The 27,263-nt window shown below is 40.1% G+C and overlaps 1 protein-coding gene across 4 annotated transcripts; it reads left to right on the top strand.

The window, feature by feature from the left end:
• The first annotated feature begins 4,096 nt into the window (after positions 1 to 4,096).
• Positions 4,097 to 25,788, top strand: LOC145657449 (protein NLRC3-like). 4 transcript variants are annotated; one of them, XM_081712117.1, is made up of 10 exons: positions 4,097 to 4,197; positions 9,142 to 9,249; positions 9,363 to 9,626; positions 12,879 to 14,828; positions 15,971 to 16,144; positions 16,780 to 16,953; positions 18,221 to 18,394; positions 19,798 to 19,971; positions 25,079 to 25,125; positions 25,232 to 25,788. In XM_081712117.1, the coding sequence occupies exons 2-10, from the start codon at positions 9,200 to 9,202 to the stop codon at positions 25,768 to 25,770; spliced, it is 3,546 nt and encodes a 1,181-aa protein (XP_081568243.1). In that variant the 5' UTR covers positions 4,097 to 4,197; positions 9,142 to 9,199; the 3' UTR covers positions 25,771 to 25,788. The 4 variants fall into 4 exon arrangements, with proteins under 4 accessions (XP_081568243.1, XP_081568237.1, XP_081568257.1 ...); XM_081712111.1 differs by having other exon boundaries at positions 12,876 to 14,828; XM_081712131.1 differs by having other exon boundaries at positions 12,876 to 14,828; positions 25,079 to 25,132; positions 25,232 to 25,365.
• Positions 25,789 to 27,263: the final 1,475 nt, after the last annotated feature.

Below are 27,263 nucleotides of genomic sequence, written 5' to 3'. Positions count from 1 at the left end.
TAGCTTGTGATTTACAGATGTGTGTTACCTTGGATAGTTTTAGCACTACAGCTCCTTTTTAGACAGATTCCACTTTCCAGTGTTTTTTTCCACGGGCATCGGAAGCAGCCGGCATTAGAGAGGGCGGCGACGCATGCACCCTGACCCCTGCGGTCTGATGTCTGCTCCCGAGGGGAGGCCCTGGAGCTGCTCTGTAAGAACAGCTGGAGGAGCTCGTGTCCAACACTGGACGTTTACAGGCAGAGCCTGCGTCCTGCTGAGAGGGGACAGGCTGCCACTGCTGTGACGGAGCAGAGCATCTCAGCCAGCACGTCCACAGCCCGGGCCTGACCTGGTCAATGTTCCTGGCAACGGGCCCATGAACGTTCACAGCCCTAAGCTGATATCCACATGGCCTATGAGCTCTGGACACATTTCCCTCATGGTGATGTATGTATTCTGTACAAAAGAAAAATGGCCTTCGAGTGGGTTCACGCTCTGGTTTGTCTAAACAGTCATGTCTTACAATAAAGCTGATTTTCAAAATGGCTAAGTTGCTGTATATTTTAATGCCAAACCCAATAATCCCTTCAAATTCATTTTACCCTCTAAATTTAATATACTTTATTTACTCTTTAGTTTCTTAAAACCCAAGCACCCATTTGTTTTGTAGTGGAACTTGCAAGAGTTTCCAAGAAAATATTACATTTTGGGAAGGTTTAAATATTAGAAGTTTTGGATTTTGAGCCTGTTTAATCAGTGAGGAAAACATGGCACTGCTTAAAGAACATCAAAGTTTGTACAAAATGCTAAAATGAAAAGCAAACCCAAAGAAAGTGTGTAACTTGTTCAGGCTGTGCGTGGCCTGGTTTACATGTGAACTATCCCTGCCGAGTAACCGGAGGAGACTGCAGGTCCAGGCAAACGATGCTCCCTGGCTGCTCTGGCTCTCTCACTTTCTGACAGACATTTACAACCCTGCTATAGCACCCTCATAAACACAGCACAGACAACACAGCAGCCTGCTGCATACTGTGTGTGTGGGGGGGGGGGGGGTGGATGTGTGTATGTCTATTCATACATGAAAAATGACTTGTAAATGCTTTTAACTAAAGCTGTTTGGACGTTCCATGCATCTCTCTCACTAAGCACCCAGAGACAGCAGTCACTGTCACGTAATACAGATGAATGTCAAGGGTTCAGAAACCATGAAATATCCTGAGTGCTCTTCACTGATCCTATGAGCCCAGTTCACCAGCTCAAACAGCTACATGAGAGAAGGAAGGTTATTATTCCACAGATCAGAATAGACCTTCATGGTTTGGCTGCAGGGTACAACAGCGCCGTGTTCCCTCAAAAGGCGTAAACACGCCTGGAAGCAGAAGGGGTGTGAATACATGACAGGAGGAGAGTAAGCGAGGCTGAGTGTCATGTGGTTAGGCTGCAGACACGAAGATGGAGTCAGTCAGTCAGTCATTCTCTCTCTCTCTCTCTCTCTCTCTCTCTCTCTCTCTCTCCACAAAGTGGTGAGTTCTGCTTGGGGAGACTCTCCAGTTTACAACTTCCTTCTGATGCAGTCCTCCAGCCTGCTGCTCATCTCTGCTGAATGATGTTTAATTATAGTTCATTAAGTGTGGGCAAGTCAATCCATCACAAATAATAGAAGAATTACCAAAATACCAAGATGGTGGCACGGTAGCACTCAGCGGCTACTCCAGGTCTGATAAATGGTGCTATTGTGTTACTATTTGTCGTCTCTACAACACATTTTCCAACTATTTAAATCACAAATACATGGGAACAACCAACCTCCATGTATACCACTGCCAGAGCCTGCTACACTTAAGACACCATGCACAAACCTACCTGGGAGGCAGTGTGCTTCAGACACTCTGAGAGCTCGGGTTGCTATGGGAACCAGGCCTGCAGACCACGGCGTCGCCTGAGTCCGAATGCCGGAGGAGGAAACAGAAGCAGGGGAAGCGAGCTGGGGTCTGTGCTAGGCTAAAGGCTAATCCTAACAGACCAGCTCTACCATCTCTCTTCATCTCAAATGTCTGCTCCTTGGATAATAAACTGGACTGCATCAAACTCCAGCAGACTACACAGCGAGAGTTCAGAGACTGCTGTGTTTTAGTCTTTACTGAAACGTGGCTCAGCGACAGTATTCCAGGCGCCGCCATTCACATGGCGGGATTAGTCTCAATCTGTGCCGATAGAGGCAATGCACTTTAGTTCAGCATTCAACACCATCATTCCTCAGCATCTGATTGGAAAGCTGAGCTTACTGGGCTTGAACACCTCCTTCTGCAACTGGATCCCGGAATTCTTGACTGGTAGTCCTCAGTTAGTCCAGTTCAGGAGCAGCACTTCCAACACCACCACATTGAATACTGGTGCTCCTCAAAGCAGCGTACTCAGCCCTCTGTTCTTTACACTGCTGACTCATGACTGTGCAGCAATGCACAGTTCGAATTGCATCATCAGGTTTGCTGATGACACAATCCTGGTAGGTGTCATCAGCAAGGACGACAAGTCAGCATACAGAGAGGAGGTGCGAGAACTGGTGAGCTGGTGCAAGGTAAACAACCTGTATCTGAATGTTGACAAAACAAAAGAGATGGTTAATGACTTCAGGAGAGCATGGAGAGATCATTCCCCACTAACCATCAAAGGCTCCTCAGTGGAGATCATCAAGAACACCAAGTTCCTTGGTGTTCACTTAGCGTCCTCACCTGGACCCTGAACACCAGTTCCATTACCACGAGAGCCCAGCAATGTCTTTACTTCCTTCAGAAACTGAGGAAAGCCCATCTCTCATCACCCATCCTCACTACCTTCTATAGAGATAGTATAGAGAGCATCCTAAGCAGCTGCATCACTATCTGGTTTGGGAACTACACCGTCTTTGACTGCAAGAGAGTAGTGAAAACAACTGAGAAGTCCATTGGGGTCTCTCTTCTCACAGTCATCTACACAACACACTGCATCCACAAAGCCACCAGCATTGTGGGAGACCCCACACACCCCTCACACAAACTGTTTTGCCATCTGGAAAAAGGTACCGCAGCATCCGGTCCCTCACCTCCAGACTGTGCAACAGCTTCTTCCCAGAAGCCATCAGACTCCTGAACTCTGGCTAACTCCAATTCCAATTCAAATTCCAAAAATGGACACTTCTATACACACACATACACACACACATACATACATACATATCCATACACACATACATAAACACTCAGACATTCTTTTTGTATTGGACTAGTGCTGAAGTCAAACTTCACACACATATAATATGCACTCCTTTTGCAGTCTTGCACATTATACTACTTGCAGCTGGAGTACTGTGCTAAACCAGCACTGTACTCTGAACTGTTCTGGCTGCTACCGGTGACTACTATGTTCAGTATTGCATGTCACTGACTCCTAAGCACAACCCACCAGTACTACTCGTCAAAATAAATGCACTGCCTGTTCATTTTGTATTGTGTATTGGTCCTGCCCTGTATTTATTTATTGTATGACATTATTGCACTGTGTTGTATTGTTTGCACTCATGTAGTGTGTTGTCTGTGGCACTTGTTGTTTTGTGTTGCACCATGGTCCTGGAGGAACATTGTTTTGATTTTGCTGTGTACTTGTATATAGCTGAAATGACAGTAAAGCCTTTTGAACCTTTGAACCTTGAACACACTCACAAACGCCCAGCATTCAGCCATTAAGAAGATTCTTTATTTGTCATGTGCACAACATGTCATGGACGTTCACACACTTACATGCTTATTGTGAGGCTGATTATCTGTCTAAATTATAATCATCTGTAAATTAGATCTACAAACAAAGCGGTATGTAAAGTTCCGAAATGTTTCAACGTGCCGACATAGTGGAGATTTACTCTCAGCGCAGCCGCAAAACAAGTCCGTGTAGGAGGGACTGTGACTCCATTGGCTATATAGACTGTGTGTCAGTGATTGGCTGCAGAAAAATGATGGACAGCAAACTTTGGCCGCTGAATGTCCCTTAATAAATATGTTATAAGAAATCGGTTGTGTAATTAGCTTCAGTTGAAAATGATTGACATGTGCTCCGCCCTCAACTTACCCGCTGGTGTTCCTGTACTCTCCCCCTTCTCAAGAAAACGAAAGTATTTTCTGAACTGTCGCCATTATTGAAAGTTGGGCGGATTGGAGATACGCGCGTTTAAAATATTTCACGGTAAGTTCATTGAGTTTGATAAAATGCGATGTCGGTGCAGTTTAAACAACGTGTTTTGTAAGTACATAGTTCTGTGTTTAAATCGTAGGTTCACCTAAAAGTGGATTAAATGTAAAGATTAAAGTCCTGGTGAACTTAACGCTATGCAACTAAAATAACGGACACTAAAATGGCTAACGGACAATACGATCGCACAGTTATATATATATTTAAAATTATATAACGTTGTCAGTTATTGTAAATTTGCATTTTAAGTCGTTGTTTGTCAGTAATCTTTCTAAATGTTCCCATTTAAAGCTCCTCTGATGTCTGTTTTTACAGTTAGTTTTCTGTTCAGTTTCAGTCATTTTGTAGTGTTGTCCACATGTTGTCCACATTCTCAGTGGACAGTTCAGATTCTCTGTATAGTTCATTAGCTGTAGTGTTACCTATAGTTCGGATGGGACGGTCCTACGCTTGTTTCGAGTTTCTGAAGCGCAGCGTTTTGAAACACTGATCCAAAACGGCCATGTCACGTGACCACGGCTAAACGAAGCTTGTGTTTCTACAGGTGTCATACAGAACCTGCCGCTCCTGTCTTTGACTGACAGTGTCTGAAACAAACCTGATCACACATCTGTCTCATTCACAAAGTCTATGAATGCTTATAAGTCAAGACACTTCCCAACTTAAAGGGTTTTTGTGAGAATAGAGAATTTGAGAGATGGAGAGATTCAGTGTTGTCTAGATAGAAGGATATTGACTGGACATATTGACTGATAGGCTAGTGAGAGACATCCAGTGAGCAGTAGGTAGGATAGATATAGTGACATTAATATATAGAAAGTGTATGTAGAGAGAAATCCTCTGGTTTACTGTCAGGAGTGTGATGTGCTATATTTCTAATAGAACACAGTATGTTGTTTTAGGTAAACCCAAATCACATACTGCTAATGTCACTCAAGGTGTTCCCCAGGGATCTGTCCTTGGCCCTCTCCTGTTCACATGCTACCCCTTGGTCAGAGTATCCGCAGGCATGGTCTTCATTTCCACTGTTATGCAGATGACACTCAGATCTACATTAACACCAAGGCTAACACTACCCTACCACTTCCTGTTTTACTCTCCTGTATCCAAGATCTCAAGCAGTGGATGAGCATTAACTTCTTAACACTCAATTCTGATAAAACGGAATTTCTACTTATTGGCCCAAAGTCCAAAACGTCATAATTATTCAATCTTAAATTAAATCTGGATGGTATCTTGATCAGTTCCTCATCCATGGTTAGGAACCTTGGCATACTCTTTGACTGCTCTCTCTCTTTTGAACCCCACATAATGTCTCTGGTCAAAAATGCCCTTTTCACCTCCGTAATATTGCTAGGCTTAGGCCCATGCTCAAAATCCTCTTCCTTACATACAAAGCTCTCCACGGTCTTGCACCTCTCTAGCTCAACTCTTACACCCTTACTGCCCCACCCGTACACTTCGGTCCTCTAATGCAGAGCTCCTAATGCAGGTCTCCTCTCCATCCCGAAGTTTAGACTGGTGTCTGTAGGAGGCAGATCCTTTAGTGTCATGGCCCCAAAACTTTGGAACACCTTACTTCAATCTCTCCGTCTCTGCTCCACAGTCTTCTCCTTCAGATCTCAACTAAAAATATACCTCTTTTCCCAACACTTTTCATAACCTCTTTTCTTATCCATAGTTGTTAATTATTGTATGGTCAATTTGTGTCAATTTTATTTATTTACTTATTTATTTTACTTCTTCTCAACTTTCATTGTAAAGCAACCTTGTGTCTATGAAAGGCACTATATAAATTGAACTTATTATTATTATTGTTATTATTATTATTATTATTATTATTATTATTATTATTATTATTATTATGTGCTGTATGTCCACATAATGTGCTATATGTCTTTTATATAATGGTAAAAACACCTATGTTTGCCAGCAACAAGTGTTCACTCTGAATTAAACTTCCAAGACTGAGGAGGTATTTTGGGAAGAGAAGAAGCTGACTCAGCCCCAAAACAGCAGAACAATTAATATTTTATAATATAAATATAAATAATAATAATACATATATAAATGTGAGACATTGCTCCTTCATTTTACTTTACTGACTTTCATTATCCATAATCATAATTATCTACATTCACAACATTTCCTTCTGCCGTAGATGAAACATGTTCCACACAGAAAATTCATTAAATAGGTCTGCACTTCATAGACTCCAGAGTACATGTGAACCCACATAACCCAACAGAGTACATGTGAACCCACACAACCCTGCAGAGTTCATGTGAACCCACAGAACCCTACAGAGTTCATGTGAACCCACACAATGCTACAGAGTTCATGTGAACCCATTGAACCCTACAGAGTACATGTGAACCCATAGAACCCATGTGGTTATTTATTCCAGTAAACATACAGGCGTTTTGTTAATAGATTTTCTTTCTAAATGTCCTGATTTACACATGAAACTGAAATACAAAGAATTTGAAATGCCTTACAGAACACAACGGAAAACAATCAGCTGGGAGATGTACTTCCTTTGAGTATCAGTACTTGAGTTTGAGAGGTTAAATCAGTAATTTAAATGTTGTGGTCACTGCATTTCTTTGTTTATCAAGTCATTGAGTCAGTTCCAAAGATTTGCCGCTAGATGGCAGCCAAGTACCAATTATATTGAGCTTACTATAGGCATTACAATCAACTGTAAAATGCTTTTCTGTTTAATGTGCATGCTGTTTACAAAGAACATTGGTATTTAAAGTAAAAGCTGTATTTGTGTTTTAGACCACAGATTGGTGACACAGACTTGATCTCATATTATATTATATACTATAGGGTAACCTTTTCTCTACTTCACAGTTCTGTAACATCAAAGTCCATGCCTGTTAGTACACCTTTGAACTCAGTATGGCTTTAAGTGTTCTGGCCAACATACCAGGTTGAACACAGTATAAAGCCAACCAGTGCCAGTCATCCCAGTTTCCTACAGTAGTGTTCACTACAGTTTTTAAACCTTGAATCAATTTTCAACACAACTGCTTTGAACATCTCAATGTTTCACAAGCCTCCCTTTTCCCACCACCACCTATAGTGTACTGTAAATGTAGTGAACTACTGATGTACACTGATTAAGGGCAAAGGTACCACCACCTATAGTGTACAGTAAATGTAGTGAACTACTGATGTACACTGATTAAGGACAAAGATACCACACCTATAGTGTACAGTAAATGTAGTGAACTACTGATGTACACTGATTAAGGGCAAAGATACCACACCTATAGTGTACAGTAAATGTAGTGAACTACTGATGTACACTGATTAAGGGCAAAGATACCACCACCTATAGTGTACAGTAAATGTAGTGAACTACTGATGTACACTGATTAAGGACAAAGATACCACACCTATAGTGTACAGTAAATGTAGTGAACTACTGATGTACACTGATTAAGGGCAAAGATACCACCACCTATAGTGTACAGTAAATGTAGTGAACTACTGATGTACACTGATTAAGGGCAAAGATACCACCACCTATAGTGTACTGTAAATGTAGTGAACAACTAACTGATGTACACACATACGGGCCGTTACACTATCTGAGTGCTGAGGGAACTTTGACACATATATGAGACCTTTATGTTTTCATCCACATATATTACATATGTTGCACACAGCACAAGGTTTTTAACTGATTAACTGTAACAAATATCAGGGCACAGACACAGTGCTGTGTGCTCCATGTTACACAGGACTGTGGGGATTCTGTACCAGCACTGATAATCTTTAGAAAATCACTATCCAAACATAAGATGTATATGATTTTAATTCATTAATGCTAGTTGTGTCAATGGATTAAAAATTAATCAAGTTAATCACATAATAGACTGTGATTAATAATTATTAATTATGAAGTTTAACATTTTGATACAGTATTGCAATACTAGTATTTACTTGTATTTTGTGGAATAAAACAATTACACGTGTAGTGTTGGAATAATTTAATGCATGATAAACTGGTTAAAGGAATCCATTTGTTCTTTAACATCTCAGCTTAGTTGAATAAGAAGGAAGCTTTTTAAAACAAAACCTGCCATTCAGCACAATGGATGTTGTTTCCTCAGTCATTCCTGTCAATAATTAAGCCACGGGTAGAAGTGGGGGTCAAACTTGGTAATATGAATAATTTGCTTTAAAAAAACATGTTAATCATAAATGCTAATGCTGACAGCCCTATTAAATACATTTGAAAACATTAAGATTCCAGTTTCCCACTGTTTGAAATCAGTACAGTAAAAGCTTTCAGAAAAGGCCTCCATCTTCCCTTTGTGACGTTACGAGGAGTGGCACGATAACAGAAATACACTTTTTTCATACATGCAAAAACACAACAAACCTGAAACGATATGCACATTCCAAACACCAACAACACACACTACAACACAGGAGACATATATACACTCAAGACGATTACACCTAACACAGAACAGGTGGATGACACGAGAGGGCGAGGCAACACACACGAAAACACACACGAAGACGTTTGAGGAGGGGTGGGGCCATAACGTGACACCCTTGTGGGACTTTGAGAAACATTTGGGCTTATGATTAGACTTATCATGGAGATTTATAATTTAAAATGTTTGAAATATTGTGATGTAAAACTGACAAATGAGGGTACACAGCTTTATGTATATTTTTAAAGTTAATTCTAAATTCTGTATAACATATTGTTGTATGTATTTAGAGGAATATGTAACTGAATCCATTACAGTGTGTTCAGTAATCTGCCGTCATCACTGTTTCAGTTCTCCAGCCACACTGTTAATGTCAGTGTTTACTTAAGTTTCATGTTTGACATCATGAGTTTTATTTTTAATATGTTAACACCTTGATTCAGTGTTGATTCACTCTGTGTTTATGAACTGTTGACAGGGAGCAGAGAGCAGCATCTCCAGTGTCCAGCTGTGTGTGTGTGAAGAGGAACAGCTCCATGATGGAGCCTCATAACTCCAGCAGTGGAGGAGGAACCTCTGATCCAAAGTGAGGAGCTTTCCATCAGCACTTAATCTGAGGAAACAGGAAGAGGGAATATTCAGGATAAATGAGATGTAGTGAAGGATCTAATTAATCAACACTTTCCTCATCTTCATCAGGGTAGAGAGAGCAGAGTCTCCAGCTCCCAGCTGTGTGTCTTTGAAGAGTGAATCATCTCCAGCACCCAGCTGTGCGTCTTTGAAGAGTGAATCATCTCCAGCACCCAGCTGTGTGTCTTTGAAGAGTGAATCATCTCCAGCACCCAGCTGTGTGTCTTTGAAGAGTGAATCATCTCCAGCTCCCAGCTGTGTGTCTATGAAGAGTGATTGGTCCATAGTTGATCCTCCTAACTTCAGCAGTGGACCTGTGCCGTCTGACCAAAAGTGAGTGACACATTAGCCACTCATATTTTTTCATTGTCGCAGGTTTGGAAGGGTGGAGGGGTACTGTTCTGTCAGTAATGTAAGGTCTACTCCATTTTTACAGTTCTAAGATCATTTGTAAAGTGTGTTGATGATGATCACAAAGTGATAATGACAGTCAACAATTCCAGCCATATCAAACACCTCCTTTTAATGACAACATGTATGACATAGTGGGCAAATCAAAGAGTTAAGCTCTCTGAGAATGAGTTCTTTCATTAAGTGATATGTGTGCTTTTTACATACCTTTATAACAAATAGTGAAACAGAACACAGTGAGGTTTTATTAAACACTCAGCTGGGGTTGTGTAAACTGCACTCTACAGTACATACTAGAGGAGGGTGAGGTGTTATTAACACTCAGCTGGGGTTGTGTAACCTACACTCTACTGTACACACCAGAGGAGCCTCATGAGCTTTTATTGGTATGGAGACCTGCATAAACCTTACAACAGTTCTGTTAGTAAAGTATGTATGTACATACGGAAAAACTCTGGTTTACAAAGGTACATCACTGACAGATGAGAGTTATGAGTGAAGGAAGTAGTACAGGTAGTCTCTCTCTGATTTCTTAATGTCTGGTGTGTTTGGTGTGTAGTACAGGTAGTCTCTCTCTGTCTAAACACTTCATGTCTGGTGTGTTTCCTGTGTAGTACAGGTAGTCTCTCTCTCTGTCTGATCACTTAGTGTATGGTGTGTGTTTGGTGTGTAGTACAGATAGCCTGTCTCTTTCTGATCACTTAGTGTCTGGTGTGTGTTTGGCGTGTAGTACAGGTAGCCTCTCTTTGTCTGATCACTTCGTGTCTGGTGTGTTTCATGGGTAGTAGAGGTAGCCTCTCTGTCTGATCACTTAATGTCTGTTGTGTGGTGTGTAGCGAGGACAACATCTGTGTACTTCTAAAATTAACAAGAACAGTTATAAGGCTATAAATAAATTGATGTGGAATTATAGTTCAATAATAAAAAAAAATTCAGACAAAATAGTGTAAATTTCAGGAGCGAATGAGTGAGGCAGTCGTACTGAACGCAGATGGACTATGTGTGTGTGTGTGTGTGGGTGTGGGTGTGTATTTGTTTATGTGTTTGTGTGTGTGTGTGTGTGTGTGTGTGTGTGTGTGTGTGTGTGGGTGTGTATTTGTTTATGTGTGTGTGTGTGTGTGTGTGTGTGTGTGTGTGTGTGTGTGTGTGTGTGTGTGTTTGTGTGTGTGTGTGCATGTGTGTGTGTCCTGCTCCATGCCCTGTGGCACTCCGGCCGTTACAATAGCATAAAGCAGACTGGTTTCTCTGGGCTGTCTGTCCCTGGACTACTTTCCTATAAGAGGATAAAAATGTATGTATTTTCTGATCAAATTTTAATACTAAATCATACACATTACTCGATCAGTCCATAAATATAAAATCATATATTCTAATTTTCCCTGGAAGTTATAATAGTCTAACACTATTATAAAATTAGCCAGGGTCCCTGGAAGGGTTTGATGGTCCCTGGAAGTGTTTGAAGCGGTGTGAAAAGTTTAACACTGTATACACCCAACCAGGGTGCCTAGATGTGTTTTAATGTTCCTTGTATGTGTGTAAAATGAGTTAAACACACATGCAGGGAACATAACATACACTATTATCCTGAACTACTCTCAGAAACCAGCAGTGCATCTGTTAAGCTATCAAGAGGTTTGGTATTTCACCAGTTTGATTGTTCCTGTTTTATGCCTCGAGTGTCGCAGGGCGCGGAACAGGACACACAGGCTCCCTCGACTATGACACACATTTATTAACACTGAACATGAACGACATTGGTGGCACTCACACATAGCAATGACATCGGACATGAACACAAACAGTTAAACACTAACAACAGAGACTCTGAACCTTAACGTGATTTAACCAAACTACATTGACATTAACATGAACAACGACCAACGCCGAGGCATGCACTGACAGAGGTTTAAAATAGAGAGAAACACTTGACATTAAACCTTGTGCAGGTGCGTGCCATCACGGAGGGCATGGCCACAAACGAGGGTGAACGAGGGTGCTACTAGACTCTGACTGACCCCAGGTGAGACAGTGCAGTAGATGTAGTGCTACTAGACTCTGACTGACCCCAGGTGAGACAGTGCAGTAGATGTAGTGCTACTAGACTCTGACTGACCCCAGGTGAGACAGTGCAGTAGATGTAGTGCTACTAGACTCTGACTGACCCCAGGTGAGACAGTGCTGTAGATGTAGTGCCACTAGATTCTGTCTATAATCATTTTTGTTTTTTGGTGATTTCGTTTTAGCCCTAGTTTTGGGGTTTCTAGTGACATGTTCACTTTTACTCTTATATATGTTCCTCTAAAGAGTTTTTTTAGTAAACTGACCTCATGTCTGTATGTGTATATATAGTCTCCTCATTGACATCATGTAGGTATGTGTATAGTGACTCATCTTTGATTTGTGTGTGTGTGTGTGTGTGTGTGTGTGTGTGTGTGTGTGTGTGTGTGTGTGTGTGTAGTCTCAACTCTGATGTCATGTCTGTGTGTGTATATAGTCTCATTACATGTCTGTGTATATAGTTTCATAACTGATTGTGTGTATAGTATCATTAATTTTCATGTCTATATATGTAGTATTACTCTTATCTATCTATCTATCTATCTATCTATCTATCTATCTATCTATCTATCTATCTATCTATCTATCTATCTATCTATCTATCTATCTATCTATCTATCTGTCTGTCTATCTATCTGTCTGTCTGTACATTTCAGACTCTTGCTAATGTTCTCTAGTGATTAACATTGTTCCATCATTTCTGACTGTTTCTTCTTGTTTTGCCTGTTCTAACAGTGTTTGTTTTTGCCATATGACCCCGTGTGTATTATGACCTGTTTTTCCTGTATTAGGAATCGTCCTTATAATGTTACAGTTACATCCTACTAACCTCTAGACCCGCCCACCTCTAGACCCGCCCACCTCTGACTCCTGAGTGTTAGTGTACAGTGTGTAAATCTCACTGTGTATCTCCCACTCTACTTTGTATCAGTCTGTTCCTCATTAATGCCCAGTTCTCCATCACTATCCAAGTTCATTTATTTCAGCACACAAGTCTGTTAATATTTTCATTAGCACTTTATTATACAGTAGTTTCATTCCTGACATTTTGGCTGTATGTGTATGTAAATCCAGTAGTTTCATTACTGACATTATGACTGTATATATCTACAGAAGAACTCATCCTGTTCTACACCTACACAAAGACGAGTCCATACAGCAGGACTCTCAGACACCAGTGGATGATGTCCTATACAGCGTCTTACACACACATAAAACCAGCATGAAGAACAAGTATGAAAGTTTATTTGAGGGAATCAAATCACAAGAGAATAAAACCCTCCTGAACAGGGTTTACACACAACTCTACATCATAGAGGGAGAGAGTGATGCAGTGAATGAAGAACATGAGGTTTTACAGATGGAGAAAACACTCAGGAAACAGCTGGTACAAGACACTCCAATCTACTGCTCAGACATCTTTAAACCTGTACAAGGTCCTGAAGGAGCCATGGAGGAAGAGAAGATCAGGGCTGTGATGGCTGAAGGTGTCAGACACACAGAACCAAAAGAAGATAAAGGCCCAGAAGTACTAAAGCTCAGAACTGTTCTGACTAAAGGCATTGCAGGCATTGGGAAAACTGTCTCTGTGCAGAAGTTCATTCTGGACTGGGCAGAGGGAAAAGGCAATCAGGATGTAGATTTCATGTTTGTGCTTCCATTCCGGGAGCTGAACCTGATTAAAGATGACCAGTACAGTCTGCATAGACTCCTGTGTGACTTCCACCCTGAGATAAAAGATCTGGACCCAAAGATATATGATGTGTGCAACGTTGTGTTCATTTTTGATGGCCTGGATGAAAGCAGAATTCACCTGAACTTTTCCCAGTGTAATAAAGTATCTGACATACGCATGACATCTTCAGTGGGTGCGTTGATGTCAAACCTCATCAAAGGAGAGCTACTTCCCTCTGCTCTCATCTGGATAACCTCCCGACCAGCGGCAGCCAATCAAATCCCTCCTCAGTACATCAACCGTGTGACAGAAATTCAAGGATTCACAGACCCACAGAAGGAAGAGTACTTCAGCAAGAGAATCACTGACCAAGACCAAGCTGAGAAAATCATCTCACACATAAAGACAGCAAAGAGCCTCCATATCATGTGTCATATACCAGTCTTCTGTTGGATCTCAGCCACTGTGCTTCAGATAATACTAAAACAAACTGATATAGAAATCCCTAAAACTCTCACTGAGATGTACATACAGTTCCTGCACACTCAGATAAACATGAAGAATGAGAAGTATGAGAGGGAAAAAAAAAAAGATCAAAAGAAACATTTGGAATCAAACAGGCCCATGATTCTGAATCTGGCTAAACTTGCTTTCAAACAGCTGATGAAGGGAAACGTGTTGTTCTATGAAGAAGACCTGAGAGACTGTGGCATTGATGTCACTGAGGCCTCCGTGTATTCTGGGATCTGCACTGAGATCTTTAGGGAAGAATCTGTGATTTACCAGAGGAAGATCTACTGCTTTGTACATCTGAGCTTTCAGGAGTTCCTGGCTGCTCTCTATGTGTTTCACTGTTTTATCAGCAATAAAATGAGGGCACTGCAAGCTTTTAAGTTACAGTCAAGTTGCAGGTCTGAAAATGTTCCTCTCCATGACCTGCTGAAGGCAGTAGTGCGTAAAGCCTTAAAAAGTCAGAATGGACACCTGGACCTTTTCCTCCGTTTCTTGCTGGGCATCTCAGTGAATTCCAATCAGAGAATCCTACAAGACCTACTGACACACACACACAGCAGCCTGGAGAGCATCACGGACACAGTCCAGTACATCAAAGAACAAATACAACGAGAGGACCTTCCCCATGAGAGATCCATCAACCTGTTCCTCTGTCTGTCTGAAATGAAGGACCAGTCTCTCACCAGAGAGATTCAGGAGTATCTACAATCAGAGAAACACTCAGGAGAGACGCTCTCTCCTGGACAATGTTCAGTACTAGCCTGCATGCTTCTGACCTCAGAGGAGGTGCTGGATGAGTTGGACTTGGAGAAATACAGCACATCAGAGGAGGGATACAGGAGGCTGATCCCAGCTGCTGCAAACTGCAGAAAGGCTCTGTGAGTGTTTAACTATAATTTATTCATTAATTTATATTAGTAATTTTAGTACAGATACCTAAATATTTCATTCACATTCACAAGGAAGGTGCCACACAGCTTCAGGGTTGATACACTGGATCATTTATATGGGGTCCCTCCATATTGTCCAGTAATCCCCCAACTCACAACACACCTGAAGGTGGCAGAATAGAACTACCAAAAACATTTGATATATTTCAATATGAAGTACCACTTTTTTGTTTCAAAACAGAATTTACATAAAACAATGACCTTAACATCTGTTCTTTCCTTCAGTGTTACCCACAATATGTGACTGTATTAAAACTACTTAATGATCATTTTCCAGGACTTTTCCAGGCCATTTGCAGTGATGATCTAGCTGGTATGACAGACAGGGATCCATACATGGACTAACAATCCCGTCTGCTTCAGTGCAGGAGAAGCTTTGACTGGCAGCAGCTGTAATTTTTGCAGTCAGCCAACAGACAGGTTTCCACTTGTGTAGTGATATGCACATACAGAGACTTTCACTTGTATTAAATGCAAGATCTGTCTCTGACCACTTCTGACTGTGGTTTGAGTGATCAGATTACAGTGTGTCTTGGTTGTTTATGTCTTGCATTTCATGTAGTAGAGTGAAATCTAAATCTGATCTGATCACTAAATTCTGTCCCTATATCTTAGTTATCTCATTATTTTAGCTGTTGCTTCATTTTAGTTCCTTGTAAGCAGCCACATCACTGTTCTAATATGTATGTGTTGTGTAGTAATACTTTAATGACTCACCCAAAGTTTGTTAATTCATTAATTAATATTAAATATCTAATTATGGTAAATCCTGAGTCCCTCTTTAACACACCTGTTCCAGACTCTTTCAGACATTGATTAGTTCTGTCTAGTTCTAGTTCCCTGTAGCTGATTTTATTTATATAACAAAAAGTGAATAGTAGGTAATAGGTAATATATATTAATTTTGTAAATGTTCATTAGCTGCAAGTCTTTTTATTCAGTAACTTTGCCACTAGTTTGGTTAGACTGACTTGCTTGTTTTCTTGTTTTCTTTTTCAAGCTGTTCAAACCATTTCTGTGCAGTTTGATCACACACTTTTAAATGTGCTTTATTTCCTCTGTATCTGCAGACTAGGTAACTGTAGTCTGGACACAGATTTGTGTAAAACTGTATGTTCCACTTTGGCATCATCAAATTCCCCCCTGAGAGAACTGTGTATCAATATCAGCACCCTGCAAGATGACGGAGTGAAGCTGCTTTCTGATGGGCTGAAGAGTTCACACTGTAAACTGGAGATACTCAGGTGAGACAATGTAAACCAGAGATACTCCGGTGAAACACTGTAAACTGGAGACACTCAAGTGAGACACTGAAACTGGAGATGCTCAGGTGAGACACTGTAAACTGTAGATGCTCAGGTGAGACACTCTAAACTGGAGATGCTCAGGTGAGCACACTGTAGACTGGATATACTCAGGTGAGCACAAATGTGTCTTTTCCATGAGCTTTATCAACACATATAAAAACAGTTATATCATTATAAAACTTTATAAAACAGTTATATCATTATGAAGTGACGTATTCACACTAAAACAGTTATATCTTTATGAAGTGACGTATTCACAGTAAAACAGTTATTTCATTATGAAGTGATGTATTCACACTAAAACAGTTATATCTTTATGAAATGATGTATTTAGATGATCAGGGCTTTTGGATCATTGACCAGATTCTGACCAGATTCATTTTTTTCATAATAATTTTTACTTTGATTCAATATTTTTATCACTCGATTGTTTAGTCTACAGATATTATGTAAATTTATATTAAAAAATAGCAATTAATGAATAATTATTCTTAACAGAATGTTGTTTGTTATTACTGTGTGCCTTGATTTCATGCTATTTTAACTCAGGGCTTTATATTCTGTCTTTGCAGTCTTACAGACTGTAATCACACACCAGACAGTAGAAAACATCTCTCCTCTGTTCTGACATCAGCAAAGTCCTTCCTGAGAGAACTGCACCTAAGAAATTGTGAATTTCAGCATTCAGGAGTGAAGCAGCTCTCTGCTGCACTGAAGAGTTCACACTGTAAACTGGAGATTCTCAGGTGGACTTTCTGTTAAGTCATTACTGAATAGAAAATTAAGAAAAGATGGGATAGTGAAGCATGATGGGATAACGAAGCATGATGGGATAGTGAAGCATGATGGGATAGTGAAGCATAACGGGATAGTGAAGCATGATGGGATAGTGAAGTCGAATGTGCCCTGGATGAATGTCCATATTATCTCAATCTCAATAAAGGAGGCTCAAAATGCTATAATGAATGAGCTAATTTACATAAAATAGTAAAGTAAGTTCACCTTACACTGAATAACATTATACTATAAAAACATCAGGGAAAGGGTTCAGTAGTTGTACCTGATTTTGCAGGAAGGAGGCAATATAGCAGTTCCCATAAATAAAGAGACTAGAATTGAAGTGAGACACAAGAACAGGGCTGATGCTTCAGCCCCTTTGTTCTGCCTTCTGATTAAGTTACTAACCCCTACCTCTCTGATTATGTTACTAACCCTTAACCCCTACCCCTCTGATTAAGTTATTAACCCCTAACCCCTACCCCTCTGATTATTTTAATAACCCCTAACCCCTACCCCTCTGATTAAGTTACTAACCCCTACCCCTCTGTTTAAGTTAATAACCCCTAACCCCTACCCCTCTGATTAAGTTAATAACAAATAAACCCTAACCCTCTGATTTAGTTACAAACCCCTAACCCCTAAACACCTACCCCTCTGATTAAATTACTAACCCCTAACACCTACCCCTCTGATTAAGTTAATAACCCCTAAACCCCTACCCCTCTGATTAAGTGACTAACCCCTAAACCTCTATGCCACTGATTAAGTTACTAACTCCTAACACCGACCCCTCTGATTAAGTTCATAACCCCTAACCCTTACCCATCTGATTAAGTTACTAACCCCTACTCCTCTGATTAAGTTACTAACCCCTACTCCTCTGATTAAACTGAAAAAAACTTTCCAAACTTCAGTCACATATATTAAACAGAGTATCTTCTTATGTCATCATGATTTTCGATGCTTTTTGAAGTTATTTGTAAATCCATTTATCTAGAATCAACAATTACTGACTGAACACAGAAAATGGGAAAGATTTAATAGTGATTATGAAAATGTTTTTAAGATCAACACAGTGTACAGCAGGAATCCAATAATTGAATAGCAAACTTTACTCATTTCATCATCAAAAAGCCACATAACTTTAGTTTTTCAGGCATCATGATCTAAATACATTTTTGTCTTAATGCATTAAAATATTCCTCAATGAATGTACAATCTTTGCCATTGCAGACTAGCAATGTGTAATCTTGGAGAACAGACATGTGAAGTCTTTGGCTCAGCTCTACAACTCACAAATAACCCCCTGAGAGAACTGGACCTCAGCAACAATGATCTGCAGGATTCAGGCATGAAGCTGCTCTCTGCTGGACTGAAGAGTTCACAATGTAAACTGGAGATTCTCAGGTGAACTCTTTGTGAATTCATTGTTGAAATGCAACTTTTAAGACGTGATATTCTGTGATGCATATTTTCTAATTCCGAATATAGATTTGGTCTTTATATAAGATTTCAGAAAAGGGGCTTAGTTAAAAAAATCTAGTTTTAGTGAAAAATAAATTATTTAGGGCAGAGGTATTATTCATTTATCTTATTCAGATCTGGCATATACCAGAAGTAGAGTTTGTGATCCTACACCAGAATTATTATCCATTGGTGTCTTTTGATGCAAACAACTAACCAATACTCAGACAGTAAGTCTCTCTGAGGGACGCAGTGATTAGATGAGACTGGCGTCTTGGGTCCTCTAATGTGCATTCCCGTCTCTTGTGATCTGTGGATTTAAATAAGCAGACACTGAGTGCAAACAGGTGATTTCCTTCAATACTCCAGTGATTGTGAATGGGACAGGCAAGGGGTGTGATCCCTAGCAGGTGTGGGTGTGTCCCTCCTGCTATCCAGCCAATCAACTGTGACACACACACACACACACACACACACACACACACACACACACACACACACACACACACACACACACACATATATATATATATATATATATATATATATATAGTTAACAAGAAAGGTATTCCCAGATCAGCATGGTGTTTATACATTTACATTTACTAGAATACTGTTGAAATAGAGTGATCAGTGCTAATGCCTAGAATGTTTAAATGTTTATAAACATCTAAAGAAAGCTACACAAAAGACTTATGGTTCTTAATGGTTTGGCGACAGTGTAGTGAGCTGTCATTTTACAAATGGGTACTTCAATGTGTAAGTAACATCCACATAGCAGGAACAAGCTTGGGTGGTTCACCATTTACAAAAACCTATTGGGTTATTCCACGTGACTGAAAACTCAATAAAAAAATAGTGACTAACTTATAAGAAACAAGACTGGTGAATCAGGGCAGTGGGGACCAAAGAGCAAACTGGGAAAATTTTTATTGCATAAAAAACATTTTCTTAATTGTTTAAGGGTAGAGTTGACTGCAGTTCTCCTTTCTAATTATAAATTAAAATAATATAAATATAACAAATAGCAATGTTGAAAATGAGCCAAAAAGTACAAAACATTCTTAGACTACAACTGGAGATCAGTGGCTGGTCAGCACACTTCTGTTGCTATGGGAAAAAAAGACTACCAACGATTATTACAAATTTTTAATAACATTGGGAATAATTACATCAAGAAGATAATAGGCATGTTTTATCTTGAAAAAGTTAAGAATATTTTAAAAATGTTAAAAACTTCCAGATAAAAAAGGTTACTGTTTCACGGTTTTTAATTCCAAACTTTTCTTTACAGTAAAGTCTGCTACATGCTAACACATTTTCCTCTTTCTCCCTCCTTTCTGCAGACTGTCTGGTTGTTTGGTCACAGAAGAAGGCTGTTCTTCTTTGGCTTCAGCTCTGAGGTCAAACCCCTCCTACCTGAAAGAACTGGATCTGATGTACAACCACCCAGGAGAGTCAGGAGTGAAGCTGCTCTCTGCTAGACTGGAGGATCCCCACTGCAGACTGGACACACTCAGGTATGTACAAATCCCCTGTCCTTGATCTGATCTGATACTAAACTGTGTTTTCTCAAATACAACCTGCTCTCATACACAGTGGAGCAGAAACATTAGGGTTATTATGCTTAGTGTGTGTGTGTGTGTGTGTGTGTGAGTGTGTGTGCGTGAATGTGTATGTGTGTGTGGTGTTTCTGACCTACTGAAGGCTATAATCATCTGTTTCTTATGTATGTGTGACAGGACTCCCTGTCATTACATAGATAATACATGTAAGACACCACATAGCCGATACAAGTAAGACATCAAATAGACGATACATGTAAGACATCACATAGACAATACATATTATATATATATATATATATATATATATATATATATATATATATATATATATATATATATATATATATATATATATATAAATGGATAAAGTAATGAAAACTGATACACACTTCAGTCCACATAAATCACTGTAGTTGTAACTATGTGAAGGGTTCTGAAAAAGTGAATTCAGAATTGACAAACATTTGTTAACAACTGTAGAAATCTGTGAAAACAATCATGATGAATTTTGACAGTATGTGTTCAGGTTAGTGTGTTAATACTACAGTAACAGCAATATATCATAACTTCCATCTCCAAAAACACCTTCATGCCTTTATTTGATAAATATGAACTGAAATTCCAGTCTATGATCTAAATAATTTTTGAACTATGAATCTAAATCTATGATTTAAATATTTTACACACACACACACACACACACACACACACACACACACACACACCGTAAAAGAGAGATATAAATAGAGCGCTATTAGATTAGAGTATTAAAAGTAGAGTATTAGAGTAGATTAGAGTATCTTTTTCTTGTCTGTTTTTGACACACACAGATAATCTTAAAGGATTTAAGTTTTTAACATAATATTAATTGAAATCAGAGAACAATTTTTTCAAGAATCTTAAATTCTGAGCAATTAACTATAAGGTGTGTGTGCGTTTGTGTGAGAGAGAGAGCTAGAGAGAGAGACCTTTCTGTGTGTGTGTGAGAGAGAGAAAGTCAGAGAAACCTATTTCTGTGTGTGTGGGGGGGTGGGGGGGGGGTGAGTGTGTATGTGAGAGAGCGATGAGAGAGAGAGAGACGGAACTGTATGTGTAAGGGTTGGCACCAGGCCGAGGCCCCCTCCGGCCAGCAGATGGAGGCCTCGAGTCAACCACACCACTAATCAGGCTTAACACCCAACAGCTGGGCTTGACCTTATATAAGCCCAGTGACCCAGTCATTGTTGGGTCTTTGCCAAAGTTCTGAGCCAAGCTCCTAGCTGGTAACTCTGGGTATTGAGGTCTGTGAGCCCTCATGCTACACCTCACTTCTTGTCTGCGAGGGTGTCCATGTTTTTATACATCCCCTCCCCTCTCCAGTTTTGCCTCTCGAGTCCGTCTCTCTCCTGGGGCTTCCCTTAGCCATTCAAGTTCCTCCCCATTTTCTGGTTTTGTTTGGGAAGTTTTAGTTTGGTTTTCCCCAGTGCATCGGGGTTGCCATCTCTTCCTGTGGCGTCCTTTGTTTTCCCTTTTTCCACGCTCAGCGTGGTGTTTAGTTTTTTCCTTTCTTTCCCCTAAGCCATTATCTCTCTCACTCTCTCTCTCTCTCTCTCTCTCTCTCTCTCTCTCTCTCAGTTCAATTCAATTCAATTCAATTCAGTAAGCTTTATGGTATGACCATATTCAGTAACAGAATATTGCTACTATATAATCAGTATTACAATAAACATGAATGAACCTTTGTAATTAATGAAATTAAGAATTCTATTATTATAAAGAACTTGAAAAGAACTGAATTTTGCATGAAATAATAATCGAAATAAGTGATAAGAAAGGAAAATAATACGAATGGCAAAATATAAATAATGAGATAAATACATAAAGGTGTTTATAAACTGGGAAGTGCAGTCTGTGTGAGTGTATATGCATGTGTGTGCATGCAGGTGTGCGTATGTGTGTGTGTGTGTGTGCCTTAAAGTTGGGGTGGATCATCAAATTTACTTCACAAAATTGGAAATGAATTTGGATGAATGTTTCACATTCAGTGAGAAAGTGTAGCTCTGTCGCTACAGTGTCTTTGTTACACTGATGTCTTTTCTCTGCTTTGTGAGGGGACTCTTTTCTCTGCTGTGTGAGGGAACTCTTTTCTCTGCTCAGCTCTTGGCACTGCAGGGCTTTGTAGTGGTAGGAGTGGGGGTCTCTGTTTTTTTTAAATGTAGCCACTATTTAATAATTCTTTTTTGAATTTTGAGTAATAGTGTAAATTGTCTAATTCAACTCTACATGCATTATTTGATGTTTTCCTGTGCACTTTCAGGATATTTTTACAGAATTCAGTGTGCATCATTTCATCTGGGTGTTTGCTCCATTGTGAGTGGCCACAAAAAACTTCACAACCACATAGCAGAACTGGTTCTATGATAGAATGGAATATTTTGAGCCAAATTTGAATTGATATTTGAATGTGAATTTTACGATTATGTGCTTTCTCTATCAGTTCACTGACTGCTGGATTGAACTAATTGTTAAACTAATTTTCAATCATAAGTAATTGTAGTTTCTATAGGTTTCTAGTGTATGTGTGCGTATTCAGCACGCCTAGGGTCCAGATCTGTCAGTACTTCTCCAGCAGGTCCAGGGTCTAAGAGGTGAGCAAAAGGTGTATCTCCGCAAAGAGTCCCCTCGTAACCTACCGTTGACAATGTGCTTTGGCAGAGCTGCAGGAGGTCTGTTCCATCCTTTTCACCTGTGTGTTACAATTATATCAGGAGAGATTAGTTATATTTCTTGGGTATTGGTGTCCAAATAATGGTGGTAATGGTGTTACCTTGTTCTGTGTTGGAGTCGGGTAGAGATCCAGTACGTGCATTCAGATCTCCACAGATCAGCACACTTCCCTGGGCCTGGAAGCCACTGATCTGATCATGGAGACTGGGACAGATGTCTTCATTATAATAAGGGCATTCACTGGGAGGAATGTAGATTGTACAAAGGAATATATCTTTTGGAGTGTTTATTTCTTTGTTGATTTTAAGCTAAATATGTGAATTTTCTATTTCAGAGGAATTATGAATTTAGACAATTCTGATTTATACCAGATAATGATTCCACCTGAATCTCTCCCTCTTTTAATGTCAGGGTGTGTATCAGCAGGGATTTTCTTGTAGTTTACAGGAGGGTGAGTCACCAAATCAGAGTTACATCAGGTTTCCTGGAAAATTATAATGTCTTTATCTTTTGTGTTATTTGTGAATTCAGTGTTTATACTTTTGTACCCAAACAGGGATGATTTTATGCCTTGAATGTTCCATAGAGAGACAAATAATGGTTTCATTATTTAAATGAAGTATGAAAGGAAAAACACAAATACAAACAGATTCAAAGTGAGATAAACCTGTAAAAATGAAGGATTATGTTGATGTTATATGTACAAACATTCATGTATATAAACATACATATTAAGTCTAATGGCTAACCTATATCCAGTGATATTTATTTATTTATTTGTCTATTCATTAATTCATTGTTCTATTCATTTATTTCTTGATTAAAGAATTGTGACCTTAGCTCAGCAGTCTGTTGCATATGAGGTTGAGCATCTGTTTGATCTCTCCATGTCTGTAGTGCTTGTGGAGGGTAGAGTTTTTACTACAGAGGCGTAGTTCTGCTGTTTGGGCTGCCTGTTGGGGTGGATGTTGATGGCAGACGTACTCTGCGTTTATCTTGTGGATTGTAGCTGGATGGAAGTCTCTTCTGTGCAGGATGGTAGAGATGGTGATTTTGGAGGAGGGGAAGGTCTCTGTGGAGGTCTGTGCTAGTCTTCTTACACACTCTGCTACTCTCTCTTGCTTTGCCCTCATTGGTGCCAGTGAGGATAATGATGTGGATTGGAGTACCTGAGATGGCATGTGTAACAAACTGGAGGGCATCGCTGGTTCAGGGACACCAAACTCTGGCAACTTTGGCTCCTGGGAAAAGCTGTTCCTCATTTAAGAATTTTCCATTAGAGTCAAATAACTATGTCTGCATCTGTAGGAATATTTGTATGAGGTTTTCTGTATATAACAGGAGATTGGCGATGGATGTTTTTGTTTCCTGCTGTGCTACAGTCTGCTGTGAGGGTCTCTGGGTTTTCTTTGAGTATTTTGTGTTTGTAAGTTTTCTTGACCTGTGCAGTTTTTAGCTCTGCTGGGTAGTTTATTGTAAGGGGGCGTTTTCCCGCACCTGTACTAGCCATGGCTCACTCAGTTACTAGCTACAATAGCACAGGAGCTAGTTTTTGGATGAATGAAGAGCTAAAATGTATTCAGGTTTCTTTGGAGTTGAGGTTCTTACCTTGATATTCCCTGAAAGAAAGCTTGAATGTAGATTATCCTTTTGTTTCATGTTTTTTCCCCCATCTTCCTTGGCTTTATCGTTAACTTTGTGTCTGCTACAGTTCCACTCCTGTTAGCTACTGTGTAGCTGTTAGCTTGGTTTATTATGTTGTGGAGAAATTTTATCAAAATTAGTTGTTCTCTTGTTTCTTTCCAGAAAGCTGAGTTGTTTTTTAATCTCTTTACTAATTCACTTTGGTGTATGTTGTTTTACTTTGTTTTATTTTATTTTAAAACCCCTGTACCTATAAGAATCTTAAGAGCTGCAGCTAAACATGACAGTACTCTCTCTTATCTGTGTGTGTGTGTGTGAGAGAGAGAGAGAGAGAGAGAGACAGAGGAAGAGAGAGAGAGAGAGAGAGAAAGAGAGAGAGAACTATTATCTGTGTGTGTGTGAGAGAGAGAGACAAAACTATTGTGTGTGTGTGTGTGTGTGTGTGTGAGAGAGAGAGAGAGAGAGAGAGACAGAGAGAGAACTATTGTGTGAGAGAGAGAATCCGAATTATTTGTGTGTGTATGTGTGTATGTGTGTGTGTGTGTGAGTGAATGAGAGAAACACACACACATACACACATAACTTTTATCTGTGTGTGTGAGAGTGACAGAACTATTATCTCTGCGTGTAAGAAAGAGAGAAAAAATTGATTTTTTAGAGTTTAAAATTTCCTAAACTGCTATTTGCGTGTGTGTGTGTGTTCCTTTAGGGTGGAGCATGCAGGGAAGATCAGAATCAAACCAGGACTAAGAAAATGTAAGAAGTAAATATAATGTACACACACTCACACACACACACACACACACACACACACGCACACAGTATTTGTGATCTCTCCTCTAATGTGTCTTCTTGTGTGCAGATGCATGTGATCTCACACTGGAGCCAAACACAGCACACAGACGTCTCTCTCTGTCTGAGGGGAGCAGAAAGGTGACTCGTGTGTGGGAGCAGCAGTCGTATCCTGATCATCCAGAGAGATTTGATGAGTGTCCTCAGGTTCTGTGTAGAGCAAGTCTGACTGGACGCTGTTACTGGGAGGTTGAGTGGAGTGGGAGGGCTGATATGGGAGTGACATATAAAGGAATCAGCAGGAAAGGAGACAGTGATGACTGTAGGTTTGGATGTAATGTAAAGTCTTGGAGTCTGATCTGCTATAGTAATTGTTACTTTGTCAGACACAATAATAAGAAAACTGCCATCTCTGCCCCCTCCAGCTCCAACAGAGTAGGAGTGTATCTGGACTGCCCCGCCGGCACTCTGTCCTTCTACAGTGTCTCCTCTCACACATACACACTCACACACTTACACACATTCCACTCCACATTCACTGAGCCCCTCTATGCAGGGTTTGGGGTTTGGGGTTCTGACTCCTCAGTGTGTGTGTGTGAGCTAGAATAGCCTCCTGTGTCCTGGAGAAACAGGTTATTTACTGAACAGTTCTGTGGTTACCACTGTATTCATCACCCATTCCACACTGCCACTCAGTTTTTAACTGTTTATATGTGATTGTCATGTAAGAGAGAGTTAAACAGATGAAATATAAATGACCACTGTGAACCACAAACATTACTGGGTGCTGAAATAGATTCAGTAATGAACCTTCATTAATTCTAGTTAACAAAAACCTTATAGCCAGATCTGCCTAATCATGAACACACAACTAATTAGATCAGGAAACTAAGCTGTCCTTTAGACACACTTACACACCACCATAAACCAGACTAATAAACATTATCTACATGTAGCCCTGTGGGGAAAGGAATGTGTATATGATGTTATATGTGTATGTATGTATAAGTACTGTATATATTTATTTCCTTTCTTGTTTGAAGGAGAAACGGTTAAATTGTTTACAGTTTTTCATGTGTATACTTGATTTCTGTGAGCATTATTGTCACAGACTGCTACTCCCCCATAAGTCACGTGGTGAGGCCCGCCGTGTGCAGGGGGATCCACACGTACTGTGAATAAATGTTTTGTAACCACGCCACTTTGGGATTACATACACAGGGTTTATTGTTAAGTGTGAATGTGTCTATTTAAACCCTGTCTGTGTGTGTCCCTTTGTTGGTCATTGTCGCTACGTGTGTGTTAACTCCTGACCCTGTAGCAGTCAGTGATGGTGTAGTAGTTATGCTGTGTGTTAATATGTAAATGTAGTCAGTGATGGTGCAGTAATTATGCTGTGTGTTAATATGACAGACTGGAGCTTCAGCAGTGATCATAGTTATGACGGAGCACAGGTGGTGATCAGGGTGGTGGTGGTTGTTGTTGTTGTTGTTGTTGTGTACCCCCCCCCCCCCCCCTTTGTGTGGCTCATTCTCTCTACTGGTTCATTCACTTTGAACTCTGGATATATTTATATTCTACATTTACAACAATATCTCTCTACAATATCTCTCCTCATTCTCACCCCTCATTCTTCTCACTCCTCATTCTCACCCCTCACTCCTACTTACTCTCTCACCCCTCAAACCTACTCACTCTCACCCCTCACTATCACTGCTCACTCCTACTCCTCACTCTCACCCCTCACTCCTACTCACGATCACCCCTCACTTGTACTCACTCTCACCCCTCACTGCTACTCCTCACTCACCCATCACTCCTACTCACTCTCCCATCACTCCTACTCACTCTCACCCCTCACTCCTACTCACTCTCACACCTCACTCATACTCATCACTCCTACTCTTCACTCTCACCTCTCACTCTCATCCCTCACCCTCAATCCCCACTCTCACCCCTCATTCCTACTCACTCTCATCCCTCATTCTCATCCCTAACACTTACCCCTCACTCCTACTCCTCACTCTCACTCCTCACTCTCACCTTTCACTCCTACTCCTCACTCCAAGTGAGATACTAGTGATGGCCCCTACTGTGCCGAG

This window comes from Electrophorus electricus, chromosome 1 (assembly GCF_041902795.1).
Source record: "Electrophorus electricus isolate QZ-2024a chromosome 1, ASM4190279v1, whole genome shotgun sequence".
Lineage (NCBI taxonomy): Eukaryota > Metazoa > Chordata > Actinopteri > Gymnotiformes > Gymnotidae > Electrophorus > Electrophorus electricus.
Note: the sequence above shows the minus strand (reverse complement) of the source record. Positions and strands in the feature narration are given on the sequence as shown.

What these genes read in the sequence shown, in the direction of transcription:
- LOC145657449 (XM_081712111.1), top strand. Translation starts at nt 9,200, where the DNA reads ATGATGGAGCCTCATAACTCCAGCAGTGGAGGAGGAACCTCTGATCCA. An exon ending in TGTAAACTGGAGATACTCAG is followed by an intron (nt 16,145 to 16,779) that starts GTGAGACAATGT and finishes CTGTCTTTGCAG; the next exon opens with TCTTACAGACTGTAATCACA. An exon ending in TGCAGACTGGACACACTCAG is followed by an intron (nt 19,972 to 25,078) that starts GTATGTACAAAT and finishes GTGTTCCTTTAG; the next exon opens with GGTGGAGCATGCAGGGAAGA.